The sequence below is a fragment of the Struthio camelus genome, chromosome 21, assembly GCF_040807025.1.
Source record: "Struthio camelus isolate bStrCam1 chromosome 21, bStrCam1.hap1, whole genome shotgun sequence".
Classification (NCBI taxonomy): Eukaryota; Metazoa; Chordata; class Aves; order Struthioniformes; family Struthionidae; genus Struthio; species Struthio camelus.
The window spans coordinates 149,094-173,158 of NC_090962.1; the positions used below are offsets into that span (position 1 = coordinate 149,094).

The 24,065-nt window shown below is 44.6% G+C and overlaps 1 protein-coding gene and 1 long non-coding RNA gene across 4 annotated transcripts; both read right to left on the bottom strand.

Moving 5' to 3' along the window:
* Positions 1–13,116: 13,116 nt before the first annotated feature.
* Positions 13,117–21,374, bottom strand: PARK7 (Parkinsonism associated deglycase). 3 transcript variants are annotated; one of them, XM_068915913.1, is made up of 7 exons: positions 21,258–21,374; positions 18,952–19,096; positions 17,814–17,915; positions 17,053–17,112; positions 16,352–16,421; positions 14,542–14,628; positions 13,117–13,568 (listed from the first exon to the last, which is right to left on the bottom strand). In XM_068915913.1, the coding sequence occupies exons 2-7, from the start codon at positions 19,039–19,041 to the stop codon at positions 13,408–13,410; spliced, it is 570 nt and encodes a 189-aa protein (XP_068772014.1). In that variant the 5' UTR covers positions 19,042–19,096; positions 21,258–21,374; the 3' UTR covers positions 13,117–13,407. The 3 variants fall into 3 exon arrangements, with proteins under 3 accessions (XP_068772014.1, XP_009665327.1, XP_068772015.1); XM_009667032.2 differs by having other exon boundaries at positions 20,679–21,265; XM_068915914.1 differs by lacking the exon at positions 21,258–21,374 and adding an exon at positions 19,204–19,363.
* Positions 21,375–22,898: 1,524 nt separating this feature from the next.
* Positions 22,899–24,049, bottom strand: LOC138061799 (uncharacterized). The gene is made up of 3 exons (XR_011135718.1): positions 23,809–24,049; positions 23,597–23,711; positions 22,899–23,462 (listed from the first exon to the last, which is right to left on the bottom strand). It is a non-coding gene; the product is annotated as an uncharacterized lncRNA (long non-coding RNA).
* Positions 24,050–24,065: the final 16 nt, after the last annotated feature.

Below are 24,065 nucleotides of genomic sequence, written 5' to 3' on the forward strand. Positions count from 1 at the left end.
CTGAGGATTTGTTCCACAATTCAATGGTTTTCACTTAATGACATGGTGGGGTGAGGGGGCACCCACCCCACTGGCAAAGCAAAGTGGAAGCCTCACCTGCATATTCCCAGGCAATTTGGAATTCCTATGTTTTGGGGGACAAAGTTTGGGTGATGCAAAAGCTGTCTTCAGTTTTTCAAGGGAGTAATTAGGCTCTAGAGCTGTGGGGGCAGCTTTGCAAGTTCTGGCCAGAAGACATTTCTCTGCTCATCCCCTGACATGTGATAAGACTTGTCAGGACACAACATGCTTTTGCAACAATCTGATCACATTTGAATATTTAGAGCTTGGGCTCACCTGGGCAGGGCCTGAGAGCTGGCACTCAGGAGGAAGCCCCTTGCTAGATCGATTTGACTGGAATAATCGACTTCAAAGGAGTTCTGACTTGATTCACTGGAGTCTGAAGAGTCAAGAAATTTGTATTAAAACAGGGAAGACAGATGTACATCTAAGGAAAAGCAATACTCCTCACAGCTCCCTGATTTGAGAAGTGGGCTGTACATGCTGCTCACCTCCTACCTAGCAGCCTCTCTTGCCCCAGCAAAGCTGCTGTGGCCACCCAGGCAAAGTTGGGAGAGCCTGCAAGTCCTGGGAGGCAGCTCTGCCAGGGCAAGGGAGTTGCACCGCAGCGAACACTGGAGGGTGGATCCAGAGCAGCCTTATGCTGAGGCCATACCCATTGAGCAGTACCTCAGTGAGATCAGGCTGGCAGCAACATTAATGGTGGGTGGGAGGCACCTCTACTCCTAGCCTGAAAACATATGATGCCACACACAGAAGCTCCTTCACAGAAACCAGTGGTGGCAAGAAGCACCTCTCATACCTGCACTGTGAAAGGGTCAGTGTTGCCCAGTGTGACTTTGCTGATTAGATGTGGATACATTCCAGTGCTTGGTAGGTTTCAGACCAGCAAATCAACTGAGAGGAGCTAAGTCTAGCTGATAACTCAAGGATAGGATGTTTTTCTCAACATGCCTATTCCTGAAAGGAAAAGGCTGTGCTGATATCTGGTGACTTGAAAAAAAAAATCTCTAACTGAACTTCTCCACTACATTAATTTGCTCTTAAACAGATTTTTGTCTGGGAATCTTATCGAGGGAATAACACACAGCTGTAATGGGAAGACATTTAAAAACTCTTGATCATCAGTTTCTCTTGCATCATAAAACAAAATCAAAACAGAAAGTAAACCTGATTTAGGGACATGCTGATTGACAACTTAATTAAATTCTGCAATAGTTTAAAATTACTGATCCTTTGTGTTGCTATTAGTTTCCCATTCATTCCCAGACCGCAATAGTCACAATTCCTACTGTACTGAAACTACAGAAGAGCTCTCATTGAGACTGCATTTCCTTCTACAGCAGCCTTGGTTCTGTTTTCACACAGTCTGCGTGAAGCAGTAGGTTTGAAATGACAAGGGAAAGCATCAGTCTAGCCCAGGACAAGGATATCAATTTTGTAAGGGCAGTTATTACAGCAGGGAGTAGTTGCAGATGCTGTCCAAACTAGCACAAGTCTTCTCGGGAATTCAGAGTCAAGATGACCAAATCAGTCATGGTGGAATTCCCACCCTTCAAAATCATGATTACAAACTGTGGCCCCTGTAAACACTCTTAATAGTACTACAGGCTGTATCTGTTAAACACATGCTCCCTAGATTACTTTCAAGAAGAAAATTTGAGATAGAAGTAACAAGATGCATCATTTTAACTGTCTGTAGGGTCTTTGCAGTTAAGTAATCCATTGATTTTGTGTTGTGTGTTCCTGTGGAAAGCTTTTTTTTTAAATCACTGTCTTCATTTCTTGATAACTTGCTTTTTCAAGACAGGTTATATTAATATAAAACAGAAAACATACAGTAACTTTTCTCTTTCTCATAGTTCCTTGGCACTGAAAGTCTAGCACATGAAGTTTAATAATACTTATTAATATTTGTTAAATACAACTGCACAGATTTCTGGCTGCTGAGTTTGTGATTAGCATTTGTATGAACTGAAAGAGGTGTTACCCCCACCCATCCTGCATTGTCATTCAGGCCTTGCATAATCCCCGCCCAAATGCCTATTTTCATCTACACAGCTCATTATTTTTTCTGAATCACATATGGAAGCCACACCTGTGATTGCTCATAGACTGCTGCTCCATTATTTATATATTGGTATGCACCTTGATCCCAGTTGTGGTTAATTTTGGAAAAGGTGTTAGGCATTCCACATTTTAAGTGGCATGCTACTGAAACATGGGAGCCATTAAGTCTATTCATTTCCCTACAAAGTGATTCAGAGGAAGAAAAGCTCCGTTTAAAATCTGCAGCTTCTTGCTGAAGATTAAGACCATTACCCACAAATGTTTAGCATGTTAAAGCCACTTATTAAAGCCAACTGTTAGCCATGTTAAAGGAAGAACGGTGCTATGCACCATACTGTTCTGGACACAACAGGTAAAAAAAAAAATCCTTGAAGCAGGTATTGAATATACAACCACAAAATGCTGGGGGGCAAGTCTCAATCTCCCCCCCCCCAAAAAAAAAAAAAACCAAACACTATTCAAGGGTGCTAAGCATTGCATACTGAACAATTATAGAGGGCCTCCATGTACAATGTCTCTGGATCAAGCATGGGATCATCAGGCATGGCCCTAAGAATGTCTAGTCCACCAATCCACTCAGGTGACAGAGAAGTAAGTTTCTGTTACATAAAGTATTTATTTTACCTTTATTAATGTGTTTATGCTCACAGCAATCTCAAGGACAGAGTCAGGACTGCTGAATGCCCTCTGGGAGACAATGGGAACGTACAACCAATCCTATATACTTAGCAGCCTTTAGGCATAAAGCTCACAGGGAAAACACTAGTGAACGGTGAGTGGACCCTTGTGACATTACTCGTTGCCTTGCAATTCTCCCAGTGGCTGCTGTGCAAGTTTCCAGAGGAAACACGAGACTCCAACCATATTAGGTTGCACTTGGTGACTTCATTTGCAATCTATCATGTTGACAAGTTATTCAAGAAAAGGTTTCCTGCATCCTGGTTGCACACCCCTGTAGTTAGAGCTTAAGCAATTTGAATTGGCATTGTGCTATTATGATGCAGATTCTGCATAACTCTGGTGCGCTGATAGGCACGTGGCAATGCAGAGGCCTCTAATGACTCAGGGTGGAGTTGAGACTACAGACACACACCCTGATGGATTCTGTTGCTCATGAGATTAAAATAACTGGAACTGCTTTTTTTTTTGGGGGGGGGGGGGGGGGGAAGACAAGGGGGGAGTCTTTTTTGCAGAGTATCTCCTCATCATGCTGAAAAAACAATGAATTGGAACAGTTATTCTGTTAAGAGCCATAGGGACAGCCAGCCAGCCTTGTCTGAGAGGGGCTCTTAAGGTAATGAAGTGACTGCCAGGTGAGCTCCTGCCTTATACAGAGGCTGAAGGAGGGTTGGCATAAGGCTCTAAAGATGAAAGGCTAGCCTGAAGGGTGGTGGGGAAGAACTGTTTAGCTTCTAGCTTCATGTTAAATGGTTTAATGCTAGTGTTTTGTTAAAAAACAAACAGTTTAAACATAGATGGCTTTCAGAGGTGAGGAGAAAGCGTTGGGCGGTTTTCTTCTATAGGTTTATCAGTCATGCAATGTCCTGCACTGGATGGAATCTACAATAGTAATGTTAGAGCACATTACACATCCTTAGGAATAGCCAAAGACCCCATCACTTCTTGAGCAAGCTTTTGACTGGAGCACCAGAATACCTTTGTACTGAGATGCAGGCACAGGTAGCAAATCCCAATTCTAGCCTGAGACAGTACAACAAGCAAGAGTAGTGCACAGAAACTAGCTCAAGATTGCTCAGCTCTTCAGTCTGCTATTAACTGAAGAGGGCATTTCAGGGTGCTCTGGACATGCTGCCTCTCCCAGGCCACCCTGCTGTCATCTGAGTTCATTCAAACCAACCTCATCAAAGGCAGGCTCCATGACAAGACAGGATGCTATTGCATGCCCTGGAGCAGCACAATGGGTAAGGCTGCTGTTTTCTATGGAGTTCAGTTTGTAGTTTAATGTCAGAGCTTTACATCTGGACACTGCAATGCATAAGCGAGTGACCAATGCATCCTAAATACAGAACCCTAGCGTTCTCAAGCAATATAATGGGATGCAGAGGGTCTTGCTGGCTACAGCACTAGAAAATTCAAAGCAGCTGATATTCCCTCCAAATACGCTCTGAGCAAGGTAATCCACAAGCGGCCAAGATCCTTCCCACCAGAAGCTAAGCAGAGGCCAAAGCCGGCCTATTCCTGTCGCAGACTTTTTAAAGGGAAGGTCCTGCTCTTTCCGTCCGGGGAACGCGCGTCCTCGCGGCAGGAGGAGCCGGGGCGGCCGCGCCCCGCACGGGGGCGCCCTAGCGCTGCCGGCCGCCGCCCCGCGCCGCCTCCAGGCGCAGGCTTCCCCCCGCTGCAGTAGTTGGGGGCAGAATTGTTACCGGGTGCTAACGCGCCAGGAGACGTCACCCTCAGGCCTTGGCAGTAACGCTTCCCTGTTTTATTATTTTAAGAGTTTTAATGTCTGCAGCTCCCTGGGGGAGGAGGGGAAGACGGTTCCCCTTTGCCCTCTGCAGTTTGTGATCGATGGGTTCCCCCCTGCTGTCCCTGGACACTTATTTCTGCTCCAAGGGATTTTTTTGTTTGTTTGTTTGAAAACCGATAGTAAAACATATTGTTCCTGCTAAGTTCATATAGGGTCACAGAGCTGCACTATTCTTAGTGCTTCCTGCTCCTTGAGCATCAATGTTTTCTAGTCTTAGTCTCACAGAGATCTCTAAAGTCAGCTACTTCACTATCATTCTTACATAAGTATTTACAAATCCCCTATCCTTCAGTATTACTCTCTTGCCAACTTAAAACTTTGATTTTTATGCTTTACTGCAGTGAGGTTTTTCTGACATAGCATCTCACTGATAAATCTGAATTACGTCTTCACTGACTCATTTGTCAACGCTACTGATAAGACTCATGCCAAAACTCCACCAGGAAGACAGGACCAGCTCTCTGTAGCACAAGCCTTCCTTTCCCTTCTACACAACAAAAAGGAAAAGTACTACACAGTGGAACAGCAACCGATCCACACGTCAGATGTGGAAATGAGAGAAGCTAGCACAGATATATACATCCTAGGCTTCCAGGTTTCTTGGAGACAGCAATTCCTCACTCAGCAGCACCTTTCCTGTTAAAGATGCAAATAACGTTGCTGTGGCTCTCAGTGGTCAGGTTCATCACTGTTCAAGGCAGCTTGCCTCCCATCTGCCAGTCATTATCTTGCCTAGCTGGTGACTTCAGTGTGAGAAAGCTTTTTCCAATTTATATAAATAATACAGCAGAAAGTGGAAACCATAGCACGTATGTGGAAGTAAGTGATGCTGTCTTAAGAAGAGCTCATTTTAACTTTGAAATGTTTCAATGTACAAAAGTAAGCAGTTCCTATAGTTAACAGTACTTAAATACAACATAGGTATTTTTTAAAATGGTTTTGGAGCTACCTAGAGATCAGATTCTCAGAACAACTCATTGAGAGCTAACAGCACAGAGAAACTGAACAGATAGCAAGTAAGAGCCACAACTAAAAAACAAAACAAAAAAACCTCAACAGAAATGCACCTCTTAGTAATTTCTGAATCACTGGTCCCCTAAGTTCTAGAAGCAAAATATTGTATGAGCAGAAGGAACTGAAGTCCTTCTGATTGAACTATGGAGCAGAAAACACCCTTGTTACCAGACTTGGAGCTAACAAATTACTCCATCTTGCACAACATGGAATCCTGTATTCTCACAGCACAAACCTAGCAGTACTGTCCGTAGAGAATGGCCACAGCAGGACTGCACTACAAGCAGACAAACCAGGAACCAAAAGCAGCAGCAATACAAGCCAGGGCAATGCCCTCACCAACAAGGGCCACAGCCCCACCTTACCTGGGCAAGGAGAGCAGAAGAGGTCCCACTGAACTAACAGCTTCAGCCAGCAGTCTGCTAGTCACCCAGCAACTCTGAAGTGATGAGGCAAGTCCAAAGCCAAACCAGGAAAATTCATCAGCACAACAGGCCCACCAAAAGCCAGGGGTGGGCCCAGGCCGCAGCTTAAAGGGAGCTCCAGGGCTGTGGGTGGAGGGTGCTGAGTGGGCCCAGGTGAGGCTGTTTAGGGCCATGAAGCGCTCTCAGCACACCTGAGGCCCTACTGCTGTACAGCCCTGGAGATAATAGTTTCAAAGCTGTTCAAAGACATGATAGTCACTGGCCAAGGAAGTTTTCATTTTAGGAACTGGCAGCGAATTTAAGCCAGTACTTTGGGTGTCCTGAGGCAGAAGGTAGTCTGTCTCAAGTACACAGAGCTGTAATGAGGAAGCTTTCTAAAATTCTAGGCAGAAATTTGAAAATTTGCTCCGGATATTCCTGGTAACTAATTGCTGACCCCAGAATACAGATGATAGATTGATTTGAACAACTATCAGCATCACTGATGCTTTAAAATGGTGTTATTTCTCTTTCCAGTAAGTCCTGAACATCAAATAAAAATGGAGAATTAAGGAAAATTCAATCATCTGCTGCAATAGTGCAAGGATTAAGTGACTAAAATTAAAATTTATACTCTGCTGAAAAATAAAGATCTGTGAATACCTGGGGCTATAATCAGTTTCAAACTATACAGTTAATAATGAAAGAAATCCTCTGCTCTCCTCTGTTCAGCAGACAGCAGACAAAATTTTCATTGCAGAAGCATCTATGAATTCCTCCAGGGTTTGGCTTTTGAGACGTTCCTTTGGTTCAGAACAGCAGCTCTACAAGATCACAGGGAACACTGAGAACCCCAAAGCAAATCCTACCATAACCACTGATGATGAGAGAATGCTTGCAGGCTTTAGAGCTGTTGCTGAACTGAATATGTACCTGGACTGCAGGCAAATTCTGGCTATGGCTCAAAGTTGCTGCCAGTGCACCCAAGAAGCCTGCCACTCTTCCTGGTGTAACTATGAAATTAGTTTCATTCCTAGGACAGGAAACATTCAGTAAGACACCTGCAAGGTGAGTAGCTTTTAAAAAATATAACAGCAGCTCCACAGAGTAATGCTTCATGGAAAGCCGAAAAACAGTATCTGCAGTCAGTTCTGTGAGGAATCTAATTTATCAAATTATGCTGCATAGGATTTTGGACTGTTTTTGGTGTTTTGTTTTTTTTTTTGCATTTGTCATTTTACTCTTACTCTGCTGTGCAAAGAGTCACCCACATAGTCCATGGTCTTCTGAACTGTGATGCTAAAGCTTGTCAAAAGGTGCTTCATCCTTTCAAGTAGAAGCTTGTTCTGCATGCAGGGGAGAATGACTGAGATGCTGAGAACCTCGGAACTCAATACGATGTCATTGTATCTAATCTGTACGTTACTGAGAGTTTCTTCTAACATTTTTTTCTGTGTACCAATTCTTATTAAAATAAGTTCAGATTTCATGACCATCTCTTCCTCGCTTTCTTCCCAGTTTTGTGTTTTATTATTTCAGATGTTTCATGAGAAAAATTGAGTATTTTTGATTTTCTAGCTTCTTGAAAAAAATAGGAAGGGGGAAACTTCTCCCTGGAGAACAACAACTTCTCTGAGCATAGACACACCTCACGTGGCTAGTATGCTGCTGGATGGCACTGGAACAATAGTACTGCTGGCTGCAGGACTATGAGCAATTACTGTTCTGGAAAACTAGCAGTTGATTCCAGCAGAATTTCGCTGACAGGACAAACATAATGTCTGAAAACAGATCAAGGTTTAAACATGAGGTTATGAACTTAGCAGCAAAATATAACCTCAGAGTATTCATATTAGCAATTTCTATACAGCAGGAGTAGAGATGCCCCTGCACTGTCTTAACTTTCATTTCTGATTTATATTCAAAGATTTTGCTGTAAAGTTTCCAGACCATCAGCACATCTTTACTAGAAGATAATAAGTCTCCTGCTGAAAAGAACAATTTCAAAATCCTGTTAGGGAAAGTTTTATAAACAGCAATGAGTTTATTTTTCAAAGTGAAGAATGAATTGTATTTATTTCTTCATACTGTACTGAACAAGATATAAAAGTTGACTCATTTTAAATATAGCTTTAGCTAGCTCAATACAGACATATTTCTGTTGTTCCCTTCCCCTTCTCCCCCATTAATTGTTATTTCTTAGGGCTGATTATTTCACTATGGCTGTTTTCTTTTAGTTTGGCTAAGCTCTCCCTTTCTGTTTTACAATGCACTTGTGGAGAGGCCTCCCTACATTGTCCGGGCCCTCTTTATAGTTCCTGTCTTGTAACAGTATGAAAGCTGTGAATTGGGACAGCTGAGAAACAGCAACTGCCTAGTAGGTGTTCGTGTCATGGCGAGGCCTGCCACAGGAGAACCAAAAGTGGTGAAACTGAATGTTGGTTCTAATGTCAACTCTACCTAACAGGCTGAAAGTTCATTAGGCCATTCACAGATCTGATCAGAGTTCTGGGCATACCTCCAATTCTGCAGAAATTGTCCCTTTTATAATTTTCCAAAAGTTGTATCATCAGTATTAGGAATCAGAAAGAATTGCTCTGAAAATCATTATGTCCCTAGTCCTCCTGGGAAACTTCATCAGCTGAGGAAACTTCACTGCCACCCTTGTTACATGAGTCTCTCGAGAAATAAATCCACCCTTGAGAATGCAAGTGTTTGCACAATATCCTTGCACAACTTTACTTCTCTCTCCCTCTGTCATTAATGGAATGCCCTTGAATTAAATTGTTAAATGGTACATTAGTATCTGCAAGACTCTAAGGGGAGTAAACACTAAGGAGGGAGGAATTATTTAAGGTCATACAAAGGATATAATTAGAAGCTGTTGAATGAAGTTAAGCTAAAGCTGCAGTAAGCCCAAGTATAAGAGCTGTGCCTCAGCCAGTGACAGCTTCTAGCACACAAAACATCCTTGTAGAAAGCAGTAAGGGTCTAGACCCACTAAAGATACTGGGCACAACACTAAGCATTGCAGTACTTAATTTTGCTGCACTACCCAGCAGAGACCTCAATGCACCTGTACAATATAAGGAGCAATTTAGGTCCCTACAAATAGGATTAATAAAAAGCTATTTGCTGACTGGGGAGCTGTGGAACTAGTAGTAAGACAGTCTGAGGAGATAGCTATGTCTCATGCCCTTTACCTCATTGAGACTCATCTGTATCTGAGACTGGGTTTTACAGTTCTGAACCCTCTTCTGGAGCCAGTCATTTGTCAGCCCTGTATCCCAGAATGTGGCCAGAAAAAGATGCACCAATGAGGCCGCCTAGTCCTTTAATCTACTAATCTATTGGTTAGAGTACTCCGGATACAGGAGACCTGAATTCAGTTCCCTCACAACGTCGAGTCCCTCCAATGCAGGATCTCCTTTGCCATTGGATGCTCTAGGAGAATGTTTCCAATCTTTCCAGCCTCACAAGGCAGTGCCGTTTCCTCCAAGGGCAGGGAAGGCCTTATCCCACAGTGCCTCTGGGCTGTACGGCTGGGCCTAGTGTGCATGCACAGGGCTCTGCTCAGCATGCACATATGAGAAAGGTGGATACTTCCAGACATGGAGAATTCATGTACAGCAGGTCTGGCTGTTCTGGAAGGGTAAGGTCTGCCATGGCATGCCCGCCCCCACTGAAAGCGTAGTCCTGAATGAGCCCTGCCAGTGTCTGAGGCTGTAACTGCAAGAGTTGCTCTCAGAGCCTGGCAGGAACGAGGCTGAAGTCCACATACGTTGCTCTAGCAGGGGCAGCCTGGCCCTTTTTGCTGTCCTTCCCAGAAGCCTCTTGACTTCCCGCCATGTGATGATGCTGGAAGGAATCACATGGGCCACATTAGACCTTCAGGAAAGTTGAGAGCCAGGAAATATTATCAGTGAGCCACTCAGCTGACAGCTCAGAGCAGCAAGAAAGCATGTCTGTGCTAGCACCTGCTCAGCTCTCATTTTATGTATTTTGTTTCCCTTCCAGACTTCATTTCACACTGCTGCAACACGTACAAGACCACATTCTAAATACATTTAACTAATTACTACTTAACAATTCCAGCAACATTTCATTCATTCACTCATTCAGTGTTTTGTTGCTTACTTTTCAGACTTCCAAAACTGCATCCCTTGACTGCATCCCTACTGTAATGCAGCCTCCAATGTAACGGCAATGCATCCTTTTATCTGGAGGTACAATATGTGAACATGAATGACAGAATGGATACAGCTCTTGTGATTATTTTCACGGCTGGCACTTTCCTACTTCTCTGTTACATGCTGATCTTTACAACTAAGTAACAGTGACCTGTACCATCAAGGCTCCTGCAAGAAAACTATCTTATATCATTTTGGGATCGCTGCTAGTTTCCTGCATCGCAATGCCTCTTTTTGTTGAAAGACCAAACGAGACAATCTGATTAAGTAACCACTCTTTGCTCTGAGTTTCACTGTGCGTTTCACATCTTGTAGGTAGGTCTTTCCAGATAGCATGCATATTCCAAATGGCTAGCAAGCTGCCTAAGGCTTGTAATTATTGGATGAAGCATAATGGCTTGTATACTTTTACAGCTGTCAGCACTGGTGCGCAGGCTGTTTTGCATACATTATGGTTGTGTTTGTCTCCACCTGTTTTAAAAGACACGCCTCTGTTGCTCAGAGGGACATGTTCCAGGGTTAGGATTTGTGCATGCTTACATTACAATACTGTGTTGTGTAGAGCCTGCTTTGCTTCTGCATTTCTGGAAAGGAACTTACCAAGGAACTGCAGCAAAGCTGGACTCCTCATACTCCACGTGTTTCTGTTTATTCTGGCTCAGAACTCCTTCATTTATTTATACGACCTCTGATGGAAGATGTTTTTCAGCGTTGCATCAAGCTAGCATCTATGCCATCCAGTGTACATTCCTGTTCCTAAATTATAGAATATTTTTAAACTCTCAGTACAAAGAGCTCACTTTCAAATATGCATTCAAGCCTACACAACAACTAGAGGCCAACTGCGAGAAAAAATCCACCACCCTTGAGAGATGATACCAGACATACAACAGCTGCTAACTGACCACCACCTCCCCAAATGCTCCAACTGCCAGGTAATAAAATATTAGATGCTAGCTAGAGAGGAGTGGAGGCACCCTTATCATTTTAGGCCAAGTTCTGTGGCAGAAAATACCTGATTACTGTAAGCTCTAAAACTAAAGCTTGCCAGTGGTGAAGGAACATGAAATTTCCCATTGTCACAAAACATCCTGAGTAGAATGTTCTTCATCTCATCTTTCAGCAGCAGACATAGGGGACTTTAGGAAAAGAGGTATGTAACATTCAGGGAATCTATACGAGCAGGATAAAGAGGGAAGAAAGAAGCATTTCACAAGTTGGAAGGCAATTTCTGCTTTTAAATCAGCAAATTTCCTTAAAACTTCCTGCAATAAGAAAATTAGCCTAACCTGACTAATTCATAAGCTTTTTCTAAGTTACATCTGAAAAGCTGAGTTAGTAACACCTTGGTCGGAAACAGAGAAGCCATGTAAATTCAGGTTTGCTGACCATCAGCAACATAAAAGGCTAAGAAAAGGGCCTGCCTGATGAAGAAAACAGTGATGGAGGTAGCGTTCTTGCATTTTATTAACGGAGTCCTTTTGTTGAACACAATGAAAGAATCTGCAAGCTAACCAGATACACTAATGGGATCTAAGCTCATTTGACTGTTTTTCCTATTATTACTCTAATATGAGTGGGAAAGCACAAATGTACACAATGAAAGCCTTATTTCTGTAAACTGAACTCTCTTAGCCTTGGAATAATTAAAAAAAAAAAGTATGATCAAACTCCTGGCCTCTTTGTAGATGTCTTATATTAAAAGATTTCTGGAAGTCTGAATATAATACAAGTACAGAAATATTTTCCTCCTAATGCTATAAAGTAGTCCTACAGCCCAGGAATGCACACCTTTTCCTGTATTTTGAATCATGCCCATTTAGAAACCAAGTGATTATTCCAGATTCGAAGAATCTCTCCACCATTTAGTTTACATTTGCATAGCAGTACCCGTTAGGCTTGCAGATTTGACAAACAAGCGTCCAGTTTTACATAGATTACAATTTTTTGCATATCTTGAGCGATTTCCAAGCTAGATAAACTCATGAAAGATTTCCTAAACAAATTAGAGGCAGACCATACAGCTAAAGCCATTCTCCCAGTGGGTATTAACACTGCAGAGACATTTTAATTATAAATTTGCAAAAGTACCTAGGTATTCCACCGTCGAAATGCAGCAACTGAGAATGATCTTGTTTTCCATTAAAATGAGCACTTGTAAAGGCACCTATGCAGTCACTTTTCAGAGTTCCATCTGTACACTTTTGAGACATGCAGAACCAAGTCTCCAGACGCTGTAGCAACTTCAGAGTCCACTGAGGTGCCATCTGGTAAGTGTGGCTGCTCACAGAGTCAGACAACAGCTGAGCACAGTTCTTTGGTAAAAGTAAGGTAGCAAAGATGACAATCGATCCCAAGTGTAGCTCCACTAGTTCCTCCAGAACTACCCAGGAAACCCTCTAAGCTGAGATAAGGCAGGTAACTCACTCCCAGCCAGGCCCGAATCAAGTTAGATTTATAGTAACCAGAAATAACCGTTGCTACTGGTGGCAAACTACTAACTCCCTGCTTTATGCTGATGACTCACTGCCTAAGAATCTCAATGAATCTGTAATCATTTAACTCAGAATAAAAATTCAAACAGTATCATGGGTAACCTACTGGCAGTAAGAACTCTAGGGTTCTTGACAAGGAAAGAATATTCCCACTTTTAACCCATGTTGTTCTATAATTACTATTAGGTAAGGGTCTTATTTGTATAAAGGAAAGTAAATATTGTTTTTAACACATTCTAAATGACAACTTAATAATCTATTTCAGCTCATACTTCGGAAGAACTGTGTGAGATTCTAGATGTAAGTTGTTTTGACCAGTACATCACTAGCCATAGTGGTAAAAGGGTTTCATAGCTCTGGGTTGGGAGAAAACACAAAGAGAAACAACACACAAGCAGGGTTGCTTCATTTTTATTTAATCAATAAACATTTGTCCATGTGATTTTTAAATGCCATCCAAGAGCTAACTAAGATTATTAGACGCTGGCTGTTTTTCAGTGAAGTTGTTTGCTAAGAGGATTTTTTTTCCAGGAATAAACACCACTGGTTTGTAAGGTATAGGAGAGTACAGCTGCAAAATTCACCCACAATTAGATTGTATTTATGATGGTGTATCTTTCAGTTATTCTAGGAAGGTCAGGACTCTCCAGCTGAAATCGTCCTACTCCCTGTCCTTGACCAGGATTTCACTCTTTCAATATTAGGGGTGCCTTCACCTGTTCGGCCACCTCCTTCCCCATCAGCGTTTCAACAATGGCCAACCCAAACTCAAAGCTGGTACCAGGGCCGCGGCTGGTGAGGATGTTCCCATCTTTCTCCACGCGGCTCTCGGAGTAGCAGTAGTGTGCTTGCGGGGGGACACAACAGAAAGAGGGTCAGTCTACAAGCACAGTGCCCGCAGCCACCGCCACAGGGCAGAGTCCAGCTGCAGGGCACCACCCGTGTGCTGCCTGCAGGCTATAGCGGCTGAGGAGAGGCGGCCCTGGCCGATGGTGTCATGCACTGCTGGAGGCACTTCAGCTGCCACCCGCGGGCAGCCCACCTGGGGCTTCCTTTCCCCCTCCCCACCGCACATGTCCCCAGCACTGCAGGGGCTGAGCAGCTCGTCACTGCCCATGGTAGTCCTGGGCGGGGAGAGAAGGCCCCACACGGAGCTCCAGCAGCTTAGCCACATGGTGTGTGAGTGCACCTCTGATTGTACAAGCTCATCAAGAATCACTCACTGTGCCGGCCAGTTACCGTAAAGCTACTTTTGGAAGTCTGACTGCTTTTGTGTATCTGTTCACAACTTTCTTTTTCTCAAATGCACTCAGAAGAAACTGGAGGGACCCTGCTATCTCCTGCTCACCTTTCAGATCTGTTAATATTCACAGAATGACTTCTTTACAGTGCTTCACCAGCACTGCCTTTAGGTAAGAGAAAAAAATGTGGCCCACTTGCTGCTCACAGCACCAAAGCGCTACTCGTGAGAAAAGTACTGCCTGGGTTTACTGTTGGGGCCATTGAGGCAATGAACCAAAGGGCAAGAGATGGCTCAGTCTCAAGAGGACCTGAGAAAAAATTGTTTCTAGCATGATAGCAGAAGTGTAGTTTCCCTGAGGATGGGAATGCTACTACAGCCCTGTATTTCAGGCTAAACTGACTTAAAGATACAGTCTTAGCACATCTAGTTGAAATTTCATTATGTTCAGGAAAGCATTATTGAAATTCAAAGATGTAAAATAAGGTACAGAGTTATTATCCTTTCCTTAAACAAAGGGTGCAGCTAAAGTGATTTCTGACACGGGTTTAGAGAGAAAATCAGCAACATCATTACATACCTCCATTCATCATTTTATCTTTGGCCAAAGGATGTGTTGTGACTTTGCTTCCAAACCCTATTCCATGTGCCAGAAGGGCAGTAGGACCTGTAAGGACAAAGTTACCCTAGTGAGGAACTGTCTTCGGCTGTATACAAATACTTTTAAGAACACACATCCAGGCACAAGGTCCTCAAGGGCCCAAAGCTCATTGTGGACAGACTACTATTTATAAAACTGATCCTGGCCCTACCTCTGAAGCAAGAAGCCTCAGAAGGAACATCCCTACACCTTCTCTCCCATTCTATTACACAAAACACCCTGTTCAGAAAAACATAAGAACAACAGAGAAAATCTAGGCAGCTGTCCTACCAACGAATGTACTGTCTTATGAAGGCAAGTACAATGGTCATTTCACTTCCAATACATTTTATTTAAAACTGCTTGCAACTAAATAAGAAAAAGCTTGCATTTCAATCTGAACACTAATTAGGTACAAATATTTTACTACTTTGTTAAGTCTTGGTTTTAGAGACTTAGTATAAGGACTGCATTAGAAAAAGCCTTCACATGTTGGAGTCATGTGCCAAGCAGTATTTTGGACAGATGATGCACTACCTGCTAAGTTTTTGGTTTTAACAGTCTTTCTCTTCTCTTGTCTCTTATTTTCTTTTCTCTTCTCTTTCCTTCCCTTCTCTTCTCTCCTGATACTTCCTCCTTGGCCTGAATTGAGGAAGGATTTTGTGTAAAGAAGTACAATGTCATCTGACAAAAAAATCCTTGCGGGAATTCCAAAAGAAACTGAAGGCAGGATTTGCCTCATGGGAGTTTCATTTCTGCACATTTGACTCATTTCAGATGTATTCTAGGAAATAACCGTCTTAGTGTTTAGCTAGAATCTGCCCCGAGAAGTGCTATATCTACATGAACTGCCCTGATTACAAGCAAAGGCCTTTATTAGGCAACTGAGAATTTACAATTATTCTGCAACAGAAACAGGAAGAGAAGTAGAGGGCTACCACTGTCAAGTTCAAGAATGTTCACAACTCTGTAACCATTTCACCTAACAATGACGAAAGGAAGGAAGATCAAGGCCTGCCCTTCTACAGCTCTTAAACCACAGTGATGTATTAGAGAACAAAAGTGAAAATAAACAAATACATTCCATTAGACAGTGTCTTTTATGCACTTATCACTACTCTTGACGCTCAGCTACGTATACCTAGGCCAGTCTTGCAGTTGAGCTGAGAGTACTTGCAATTGTTCATCTTGCTTTTGTACATACAACGCTTTTAATAGAATAAGCTAGATACCTAACTGTGCAGAACATGCAAACCGACAACCCTCTCCTCAAAATACTTGTCTTCTGCTGCCACTCTGATGAGGAAGAGTGAGCCTGAAATTCTATATTTACAGCCTTCCTTCTGAAGCTTATGGGCAGAAGAGGGCCATGTTATCTTATATCAGCCAAATTTATAGCAACGATGTTCTGCCAGCACTGTGTCCTGGTGAAAGATCACAAGGATAAGCAGGTATTTTATAAAGCATCCTAGTACATTATATTTAACTTTGCATTTTCAAGCCACTAATCCAACACCTTATGATTGGAAAGAACTGGGTATCAAACAGGACTTGCAGGGCAAGTTTCACAATATTTTACAGATCTTCTCCTCTTAGATTTACAGAGTATTCAAATGCTGCAGGGTACGTATGCAGTATACTTTCCTGTTACTAAATTACAGGGACACAGATTTCTAAGATAGGACAACTGTCTGCAGGTCCCTTCAAAACATCCAAGTACTTTACAAAGCAAGATGTCTTATTAACCCACCTGCGCATATAGCAGCAATCAGGCCTTTCCTGCTTTCCTGGTCCTTCAAAACATCTTTCACAGCAGCAGACTGTAAAAATAAGCCATATCACAAGTCATTGTTTCAGGTTGATTATTTGAAGCACAGTTGAAATGTTTTCCATTGCAAATTCATAAAAAGTTTTACAAAGAAAACCAACAAACAACTCTCCATCCTGTTTCAGGACAGAGGACAATGAAAACACTAAGAAGGGTAAAATCTGAAACCAATAAAACTTGCCCTGCATAAAAGATGGTTACTCTACGGCCACAGGAAGTACTTGTTTGAGAACTTCATATAAGGGAAAGAGTATTCATGAGCTACTTCCCGATAGTCTCTATCATTCTCAAAAAGATTTAGATGGGATATTTGTCTCATATTCCAGGCCCTAAAAACTATGTGATACCATATAACTCCTACCTGATAGATCGAATTGTTCGTCTGCCTACCTTCCACAAAGTGTTTATACCATCTCTAAAACAGCTCCCATCAGAGATAGAATTCTTGAGCTAAAGAATACAGACCCCTGTGGGTTCAGCTTGTTTCACGCTTCATAGAATTAAATATTCATTTGTGATAATTACATCTTTGTATAATTATGAACAGGGACTTCCCCACAATACAGAGCATCCTTCCTTTTTTACTCTGCTTGGCTAGGTACGCCAAGACACCAGAATCTTACCTCTGACAAGTTCTGAGCTCCAAGGTTACCTCCAGGCAAGACCACGACATCATAAGGCCCCTGAACAAACAGAAGATAAAACTTAGCACAGTTCTGTAGAGCAGAGGCTGGTATATTCATTGCATTGTTTTGAGGCCATTAAAGCCAAGCCAGGTGAGAAGCAAAGGGATCTATCTTTTCTTCCACTGAAAGATAACGATTTTCAGAGGAAAGAATCAGTTCCAATAAAAGGAATAAAATATTGTTTCCCATACCAGAAAGAGTCTATTCTTGATACAGTCTGTCTCAGAACCACATTTTAAGCCTTTAAGAAGTTAAAGAGTTTCATCAGGCAAATGACAGTTCTGCATTCAGAGGACAAGTATTTTTGCTGCAAGCTTACTACACAGCTCTAACTGTATTTAGCTTTCCATCAGTTTTCTGTTGTTCCAAATCAAGGTACATTGTTGGGCCATCTGACTAACATGAAAACAAAGCTCAAAGTTTGATGCTTTGTAAAAACAAATACCTGTTCAGAATTCAGTGATGCTTTGTAAAAACAAATACCTGTTCAGAATCCAGTGATCTGTCTGATCGCAGCACGCTGTGAAGCAGGGCTACGCTAGTGGAGAGAATTGCAGAATGTGTAGTTCTGTGAGTTACTGCTGCACAAAAGCCAGCGTGCAACGCATTTCTAAAGGTAATGCAGGAACTTTCCAAATTCACTCCTGAAACTGTGAGAAAGGCCGTACTAGTCATTATAACAGATCAAGGCGACCAACCTCTTTTCTGGCATCTTCTAGACTGGCATCAGGACAAATGAAGACATCACGACTGCACTGCACTGGTTCTTTTCCTGTTAGGCCTGCAACAGTCACCTTGATCTAACAGAAGAATACATATATCATTACAGTTCAAGAAAATACATTAATTTATGGGATTTTTCTTAGGTGTTAGCTCTAAAGTAGCACGCAGAACAACCTGAGCAATCCTGAAAGCTGTCAAACACAGAGCAACACTTAAGTTTCCCCAAGCGGCAGTGGTATTCACCTGGAGATTGACAAACACCCCTAACAAACAGTTCAACTTTTCAAACAGTACATTTAAAGAATATCTGATCCCACAGGTTTTAAAGAAAACAAAACAACTCAACCAAGACTAAGTAGATCAGGCAACGAATTGAAGTCTCTCTGCAGGTTCCAGTCATTCTCAAAAACAATTATGGTATGTTAAATTCTCTCTCTTCACTTTGAGATACCCGGCTGTAATATCACAGATGTGCATAGCATAGCACACATTCACTAAATCAACAGACAAGCTCGAGCTTCTCATGGCACCCAAAAAAGGAAGGAGGACATTCATGGAATGACAAAGGCGGAAGGAGAAGGTAATTTTATTTTGGTGATTTCTATACGTGGGAAGTTGGTGTTCATTTTCATGTCTAATTAGATGCTAACATTGTGTATCACTACAGGTGCAAAAGTAGCTAACAGCACAAGGAATGCCACTAGAGAGAATTCAGCTTGAGAAAAGAATTTTAAAAGTAGCTCCAGAAGAGGTAGGTAAGGTCATGCACCTGATGAGTACAGAACTGTTCAGACCCCTACAGAAAAGCACTTTCTGGTCCTATGCATGGAAGTTGTTGTGTTTTCTGACAGAATAAGATTTACTTGAAACATCTGCTCTAGTTTCCACCAGCCTCATACTTCAAATGTTTATCTTTTGCACAAATGGTGTCTGGTAATGCATGCCTATTTGGAGTATGGCATAGATACTTGCTAACCAGAAAGAGGACATAGATGACTTTTCATCCCAAACAACAGACTAAGCCCTCGAACGCCCAACAAACACAAGCTCGAGGCAAAGATATGCACTTGAACAAATGCCCATTAAAAGATTTTTCATTGTCTGCATACTCACTCCAGCTCTTCTCATAACATCAGTGGGGATGACAGTTTCCATTTCCTCTGCTCCTTTTGCCAGAATCACCAATGCTCTTTTTGAGGCCATGTCTTATAGTACACCGCACAAAGAGCTACTATCAGGCAAGAAATCTGTGAAAGAGCTGGGAGGAGGTGGAGAATGAAAGAGAGAGAAAGGTGGTTAGAGGGCAAATAACCTAGTACAAATCCTTCTTAACAGTGAAGTTTAACAGTAAGAAATTTGCATTACCTTTCACCTATACCCTCTCAAAATAAGTTCACTAGCTTTAAGGAAGATTCATAGCAATCCTATTTAAAGAACTTTTTACAAAGGATACATTGTGAATTAAGAGATTGAAAAGTTTGTCCAATGGGAGGCAGAGCACATCAGCATCAGCACAGGAAACAGCCTGACCTAAACAAGACATTACATGACTTGAGTCTGCCAGAGAGAAGGCTTCAAGGTGGGTGGCAGGGTTGTTTTCAGTTTGCACACCCTCCCTCACTCACACCCAGACTACTCACTCCTAACCAGGGTCAGGGTTTATTAAAAGGGTTTATGTGAGCTTCGACCTCACGTCTGGTATTTAGTTTCCACACAGCACGCTCCATGAAGAGTTTCCTGTGACTTATAATGACTCGACCAGTGCCTCTGCAAATCTGAGCAATAGATTTTCTGGGTATTTCACGGTTTTGTGGGGGAGAAAAGCATATGCACGTGTGATGGGGGAGCAGGCCACAGAATTGAGCAAATGGAACAAACTAGGTTTAAGAATTTTTTTTAGCTCCTAAATTCACATTGAGGTGTATAGCCAAATTTCCATTATAAGGTTAAATTAAATTAATTTTAACTACATCACATAAAACACACATTAACTCATGCTAGTCTGACAGAAGTCTGTGAAAGCATCTGTGGTGTGAGAGAAGGCATTTCACAGTTCATCCACTCTATGAGACAGGGATTTTTTCCTATACAGGGAATTTCCACACACAAGTGCACATAGCACCTGGGGGCGCTTCATAAAATAAGATCCACATTTAGTTGCCTAGACCAAAGAAATCCACCCCTCCACCTTGTATTTTCACTGTTAGTCCCATTGAGAAAGAGGCTGTTCCTGGAACGCAGTAATATACAGCAAAAGGTCCTGCAGCATGTAGAACTGGCCTATAACAGACTAATTCTGTGAGTCTAATCCTACTTTCAGTGCAGTTTTCTGTACTGCCAAACACAAGGCCAACTGAGCTGAGTACACTCAAATCATAGACGTTAGCAATTACTCCAGGAGAGCCTGGAGATACTTCAGAGCTGCTCTTCTGGAAGGCATATGTTGACTCTGCAAAATTAGCTTCCATATAGACTTGACTACCTAGCAATAGACAGCCTAAGGAGCCTCAAGGCTGAAATACTGCACTTGCTTCTTAACGTAGATAAACACTGTAGATAGGTAGTTTGTATTCAAGTTGTTAGTTCTTTAGATGCAAACGGGCATCTGATCCTGAAAGCTTTTCTATTTCCCCGACCTAGCAAGATGCAGTCTCTCCCTATGATCTGTAAACATTTCTCATCATATACTCCATAGATTAGTAGTCTTCTTTACGTAGGTGCATGTATAAATACTTGCCATGCTGTACACGTTACCAGAGTAAGATTAAGCTCTCCAACAAGGCAGAGTCAAGTTACACAGACATAACAGCCACTTTATTTAATAAGCCATCTACACATGCCTTAGAAAGTCTTCCGTTTGCTTCTCAGTGCTGGCATGTGCACGGGCCACCCCAAACCTTTAGGCTGAATGTATCTTCTTACACGGGTAAGCACATATTTCTTAAGGTGGTGACTTCTGGCAGGCAGCAGAAGCAGAAACTCTAGAAAGGCTGGCTGAAAAATCACACCCTTCAATGCTCTGACCAACAGGTACCAGAAGCAGGAGAGCTTTTGCAGATTATCAGCTCAGCCAGTCCAGAGAAATGCCCGTGTCTCTACATATTCATGCATTTATTTTAAAACCTGGCACCATTTGACGCAGTTCAAGTGCGCAACTCAAATTTCAGGAGGCCGCAGCCGGTGCACGGCCAGGCCGAGGAATCTGCCATGGCGCCCGTCGGAACAGAAACCAGGGAGGCAAGAGGGGCCTTCCCAGCCGCCGCTCTCCCGGCCGGCCCGCAGGCCACTCCGCACACCCGCCACCGTCCGCAGGCGGCGGCCGGGCCCGGGCCGCTCTTCACCCCGCGCCCGCCACCCTCCGGGGTCCCCGGGCGGCGCCGCGGGCTCCTCCGGCCACAACCGCCGCAGCCGCGACTCACCTCAGGCCACGGGCGGACGGTGACGCAGCCGCGCGCTACGGCGGCGGCCCCGCCCCTGCGGCTGCGGCGGCCCCGCCCCCCTCGGCTGCGGCGGCCCCGCCCCCCGGCCCGCCCCCCGCGGCTGCGGCGGCCCCGCCCCCCGGCCCGCCGGCGGCCCCGCCCCCGCCGCCCCCCGGCTCGGCGCCTCGGCCTCGACCTCTCTGACGCGGCCCCACGCTCCCTGCGGTCAGTTTTTTCCCTCACGCTCCTCCGGAGCCCGGCGCGCTGACAGCACGACCCACCTTCGCTACCTCAGCCGCAAGGCGCACACCTGCAGTTTCAAAGACTGGAACAGCGTTAGCTCTCGCCTCGAGCCAGCCAGCTTAACCTCTTCCTGCCTAGACGCCTTAAAACAAGCTTCTTGTGCTTTTTCTCAGGCAGCCCTCGTACTTAAAAGGTACTCTCTGTCAAAAAGTGCTAAACTAATTCATTATCCTCCTCCAAATTCCATCTAAAACTTTTAACCGCATCTCAGTTTCCCGGATACATGGTCCATTGACAATGCCCATTGCTCTGTGGCAGAATTTTTTCCTAGCTTTCTTAAGGAGAAATTGCAGCGTTTTGAAAGAGAGAAAGTGCTGTCAAAAGGACCCTTCAAGACTACAGGGAGCCCTGGTTTGAAAAATAGCTCCTTGCAGGAGCTGGCCATTCCTTCAGGGGTCTGCTTCCCAGCTCGCGGACCTGCTAGAGCTCTGGCAGAGAAACACACGTCTGTGTCGCGCAACAAGAGAGCAACTTCCAGGGGACAAACGCGAGACGCTCTAGACGCTTTCCTGGCACGCCTGAAGGCATCTGCTGCCTTGCCTCAGATGGCAAGAGTGGAGAGCTCGCATGTACTAACCAGGCTGAACTTGCGTCCTACGCAAATCTATGTGTATGCCAGCTAACCTGAGTGTTTGCTTGTGAGGTATCATGTATGCTGGAAGGCTCTTTTCTCACTCTCTGTTTTCCTTCCTATTTCCTTCTGCTGCTTCCATGTCCAGCTGACTGCAGATAGCCGAGAGGGTCTCCACAAGTTCCGCAGGTAGCCAGCCCCAGTGAAGCACGCCTCGTATCTTACAGGATACATGAAGATTATCGTACTCTGCAGGCCCCAGAGCACATTAAGAACACTACCCTCGGCTACGGCACGCGCACCAGGCAGCCTGGCCACCGCAACACGAGCTCACTTTAGATTAACTGCAGTTTTCAAGGAACGAGCGCCTTGTTTTCTAAGCTCGGCTCCTACCCTTGCACATCCCGAGGCACGCAAGCAAAGCACGTCTTTCAGCGCGAAGCCCAGCTTTGGTACAGGGGCGCGGGGCGAGGCGGAGCGGGGCCAGGGCCGGGGCCGGGGCCGCCTCGCCTTGCCCAGCCCGGCCCGGCCTCACCGTCCGCGGCCTCGCCCGCCTCACTGCGCGCCTGCGCCAGGCCCCGCCCGGGAGCGGGCAGGGATTGGCTGAGGGGACGCGCGGGGGCGGCGCCTGGACGCTGACCCCCGACCCCCGACCCCCGACCCCCGACCGGGCTGCGCTCTGCGGCCAGGGAGAGGCTCCGCGTCGCGGCCTGCCGCCGTCCCTGCCGGTGCCCGATGTGGCCCTGGCTGCGGTTCAAACCCGTCGCTTCTTCTCCTACCCACCCAGAGGAGATGGGGACCAGCGTGTTCCCTTCCTCGCCACCGTGGCCGCAGCCCTCTGTCGTGACTCGAGTGCCTTGGCCGTCCTGCGGCTCTGAGCAGCCCTCGCTGCCTTCTGGGCTTTTCCAGCGGGTGCTTTCCCTCGTGCTGTGCCTGGAAGAGGACACAGCGATCTTCCCGCTGAGGCAGCTGCTGAGGCCGCTCCCAGCCGCTTCCAGGTGCTGGGCAGAGCGCAAGGACTGCTTCGTGCATCTTGCAGGGAGGCCTAGGAGCTCTCAGTCTGTGAAATACCGTAATCCTGCAGCCGTCCTTTAGTAACTGTTCGAGCTGGCCCTTACCACGTATTTATGCAGTCAGAAATCTCACTGTGCCTTTGGGGATTTCAGAATTTGGTGCTGGTTATTTTAGACTGTCTCTCAACTCAGTCAAGCTCACGTCCGAGTTCTCATCCGGTCTAGGCCAAGGCTTTGCTATCCTCCTGGCTCTGTATCATCGGCACATCTGCGCACAGTGTGATCCACTGTCAGTAGATGATAGCACAGATTGCACTGCTGATAAAAAAAAAAACAATTAACAGGCCAGGAACCAAGAGACTTCCACATGGGTACCCCAATACATCCTCGACAGCGACCTTCACTAAGTGCTCTCTCAGCATGGTCAGCCAACGGTTCTGCGCTCACCTTACCTAGTTTCAGTATGTTTTCCCAGCTTACTTAGCAGGTACGCTGTTGAATGATGTGAAAAGCTTGGTGAAAGTCAGGGTTGTGAGGAGTTTACTGCCTCTCTGCTCTCCACAAGGCCTGCAATATTGTCATAGGAGAAAATTAGACTGGCTGGTACGACTCCTTGCTAACAAAGACATAGTATTTACCTCCTTGCTATCTTTTTGGTGCTTACAGAACGCCTGACTATTAATTCAAAATCCAGCTTTTCCTTCTGTCTCGCCTCGTCTGCTTTAGTCACCCTGGCTTAAATCAGTGTCTGGCTTAAATCTGTCCAGTGAGGGATGGAGCATCTCGAAGGCTTTCAGGGGCCAGGGCACGGCCCTCCGAGAGATGAACCACCTGCATCCTCCGGGGCTCCGGCTGCAGCTCACCCCCTCTGCCTTCCCGCGGCCGCAGCGGGCTCGCGGCCGGGCCTCCCCGCGGGGGGCT

What these genes read in the sequence shown, in the direction of transcription:
- PARK7 (XM_068915913.1), bottom strand. Translation starts at nt 19,041, where the DNA reads ATGGCCTCAAAAAGAGCATTGGTGATTCTGGCAAAAGGAGCAGAGGAA. An exon ending in GAGCTCAGAACTTGTCAGAG is followed by an intron (nt 16,422 to 17,052) that starts GTAAGATTCTGG and finishes TTATTTTTACAG; the next exon opens with TCTGCTGCTGTGAAAGATGT. An exon ending in GATTGCTGCTATATGCGCAG is followed by an intron (nt 14,629 to 16,351) that starts GTGGGTTAATAA and finishes TTGTCCTTACAG; the next exon opens with GTCCTACTGCCCTTCTGGCA.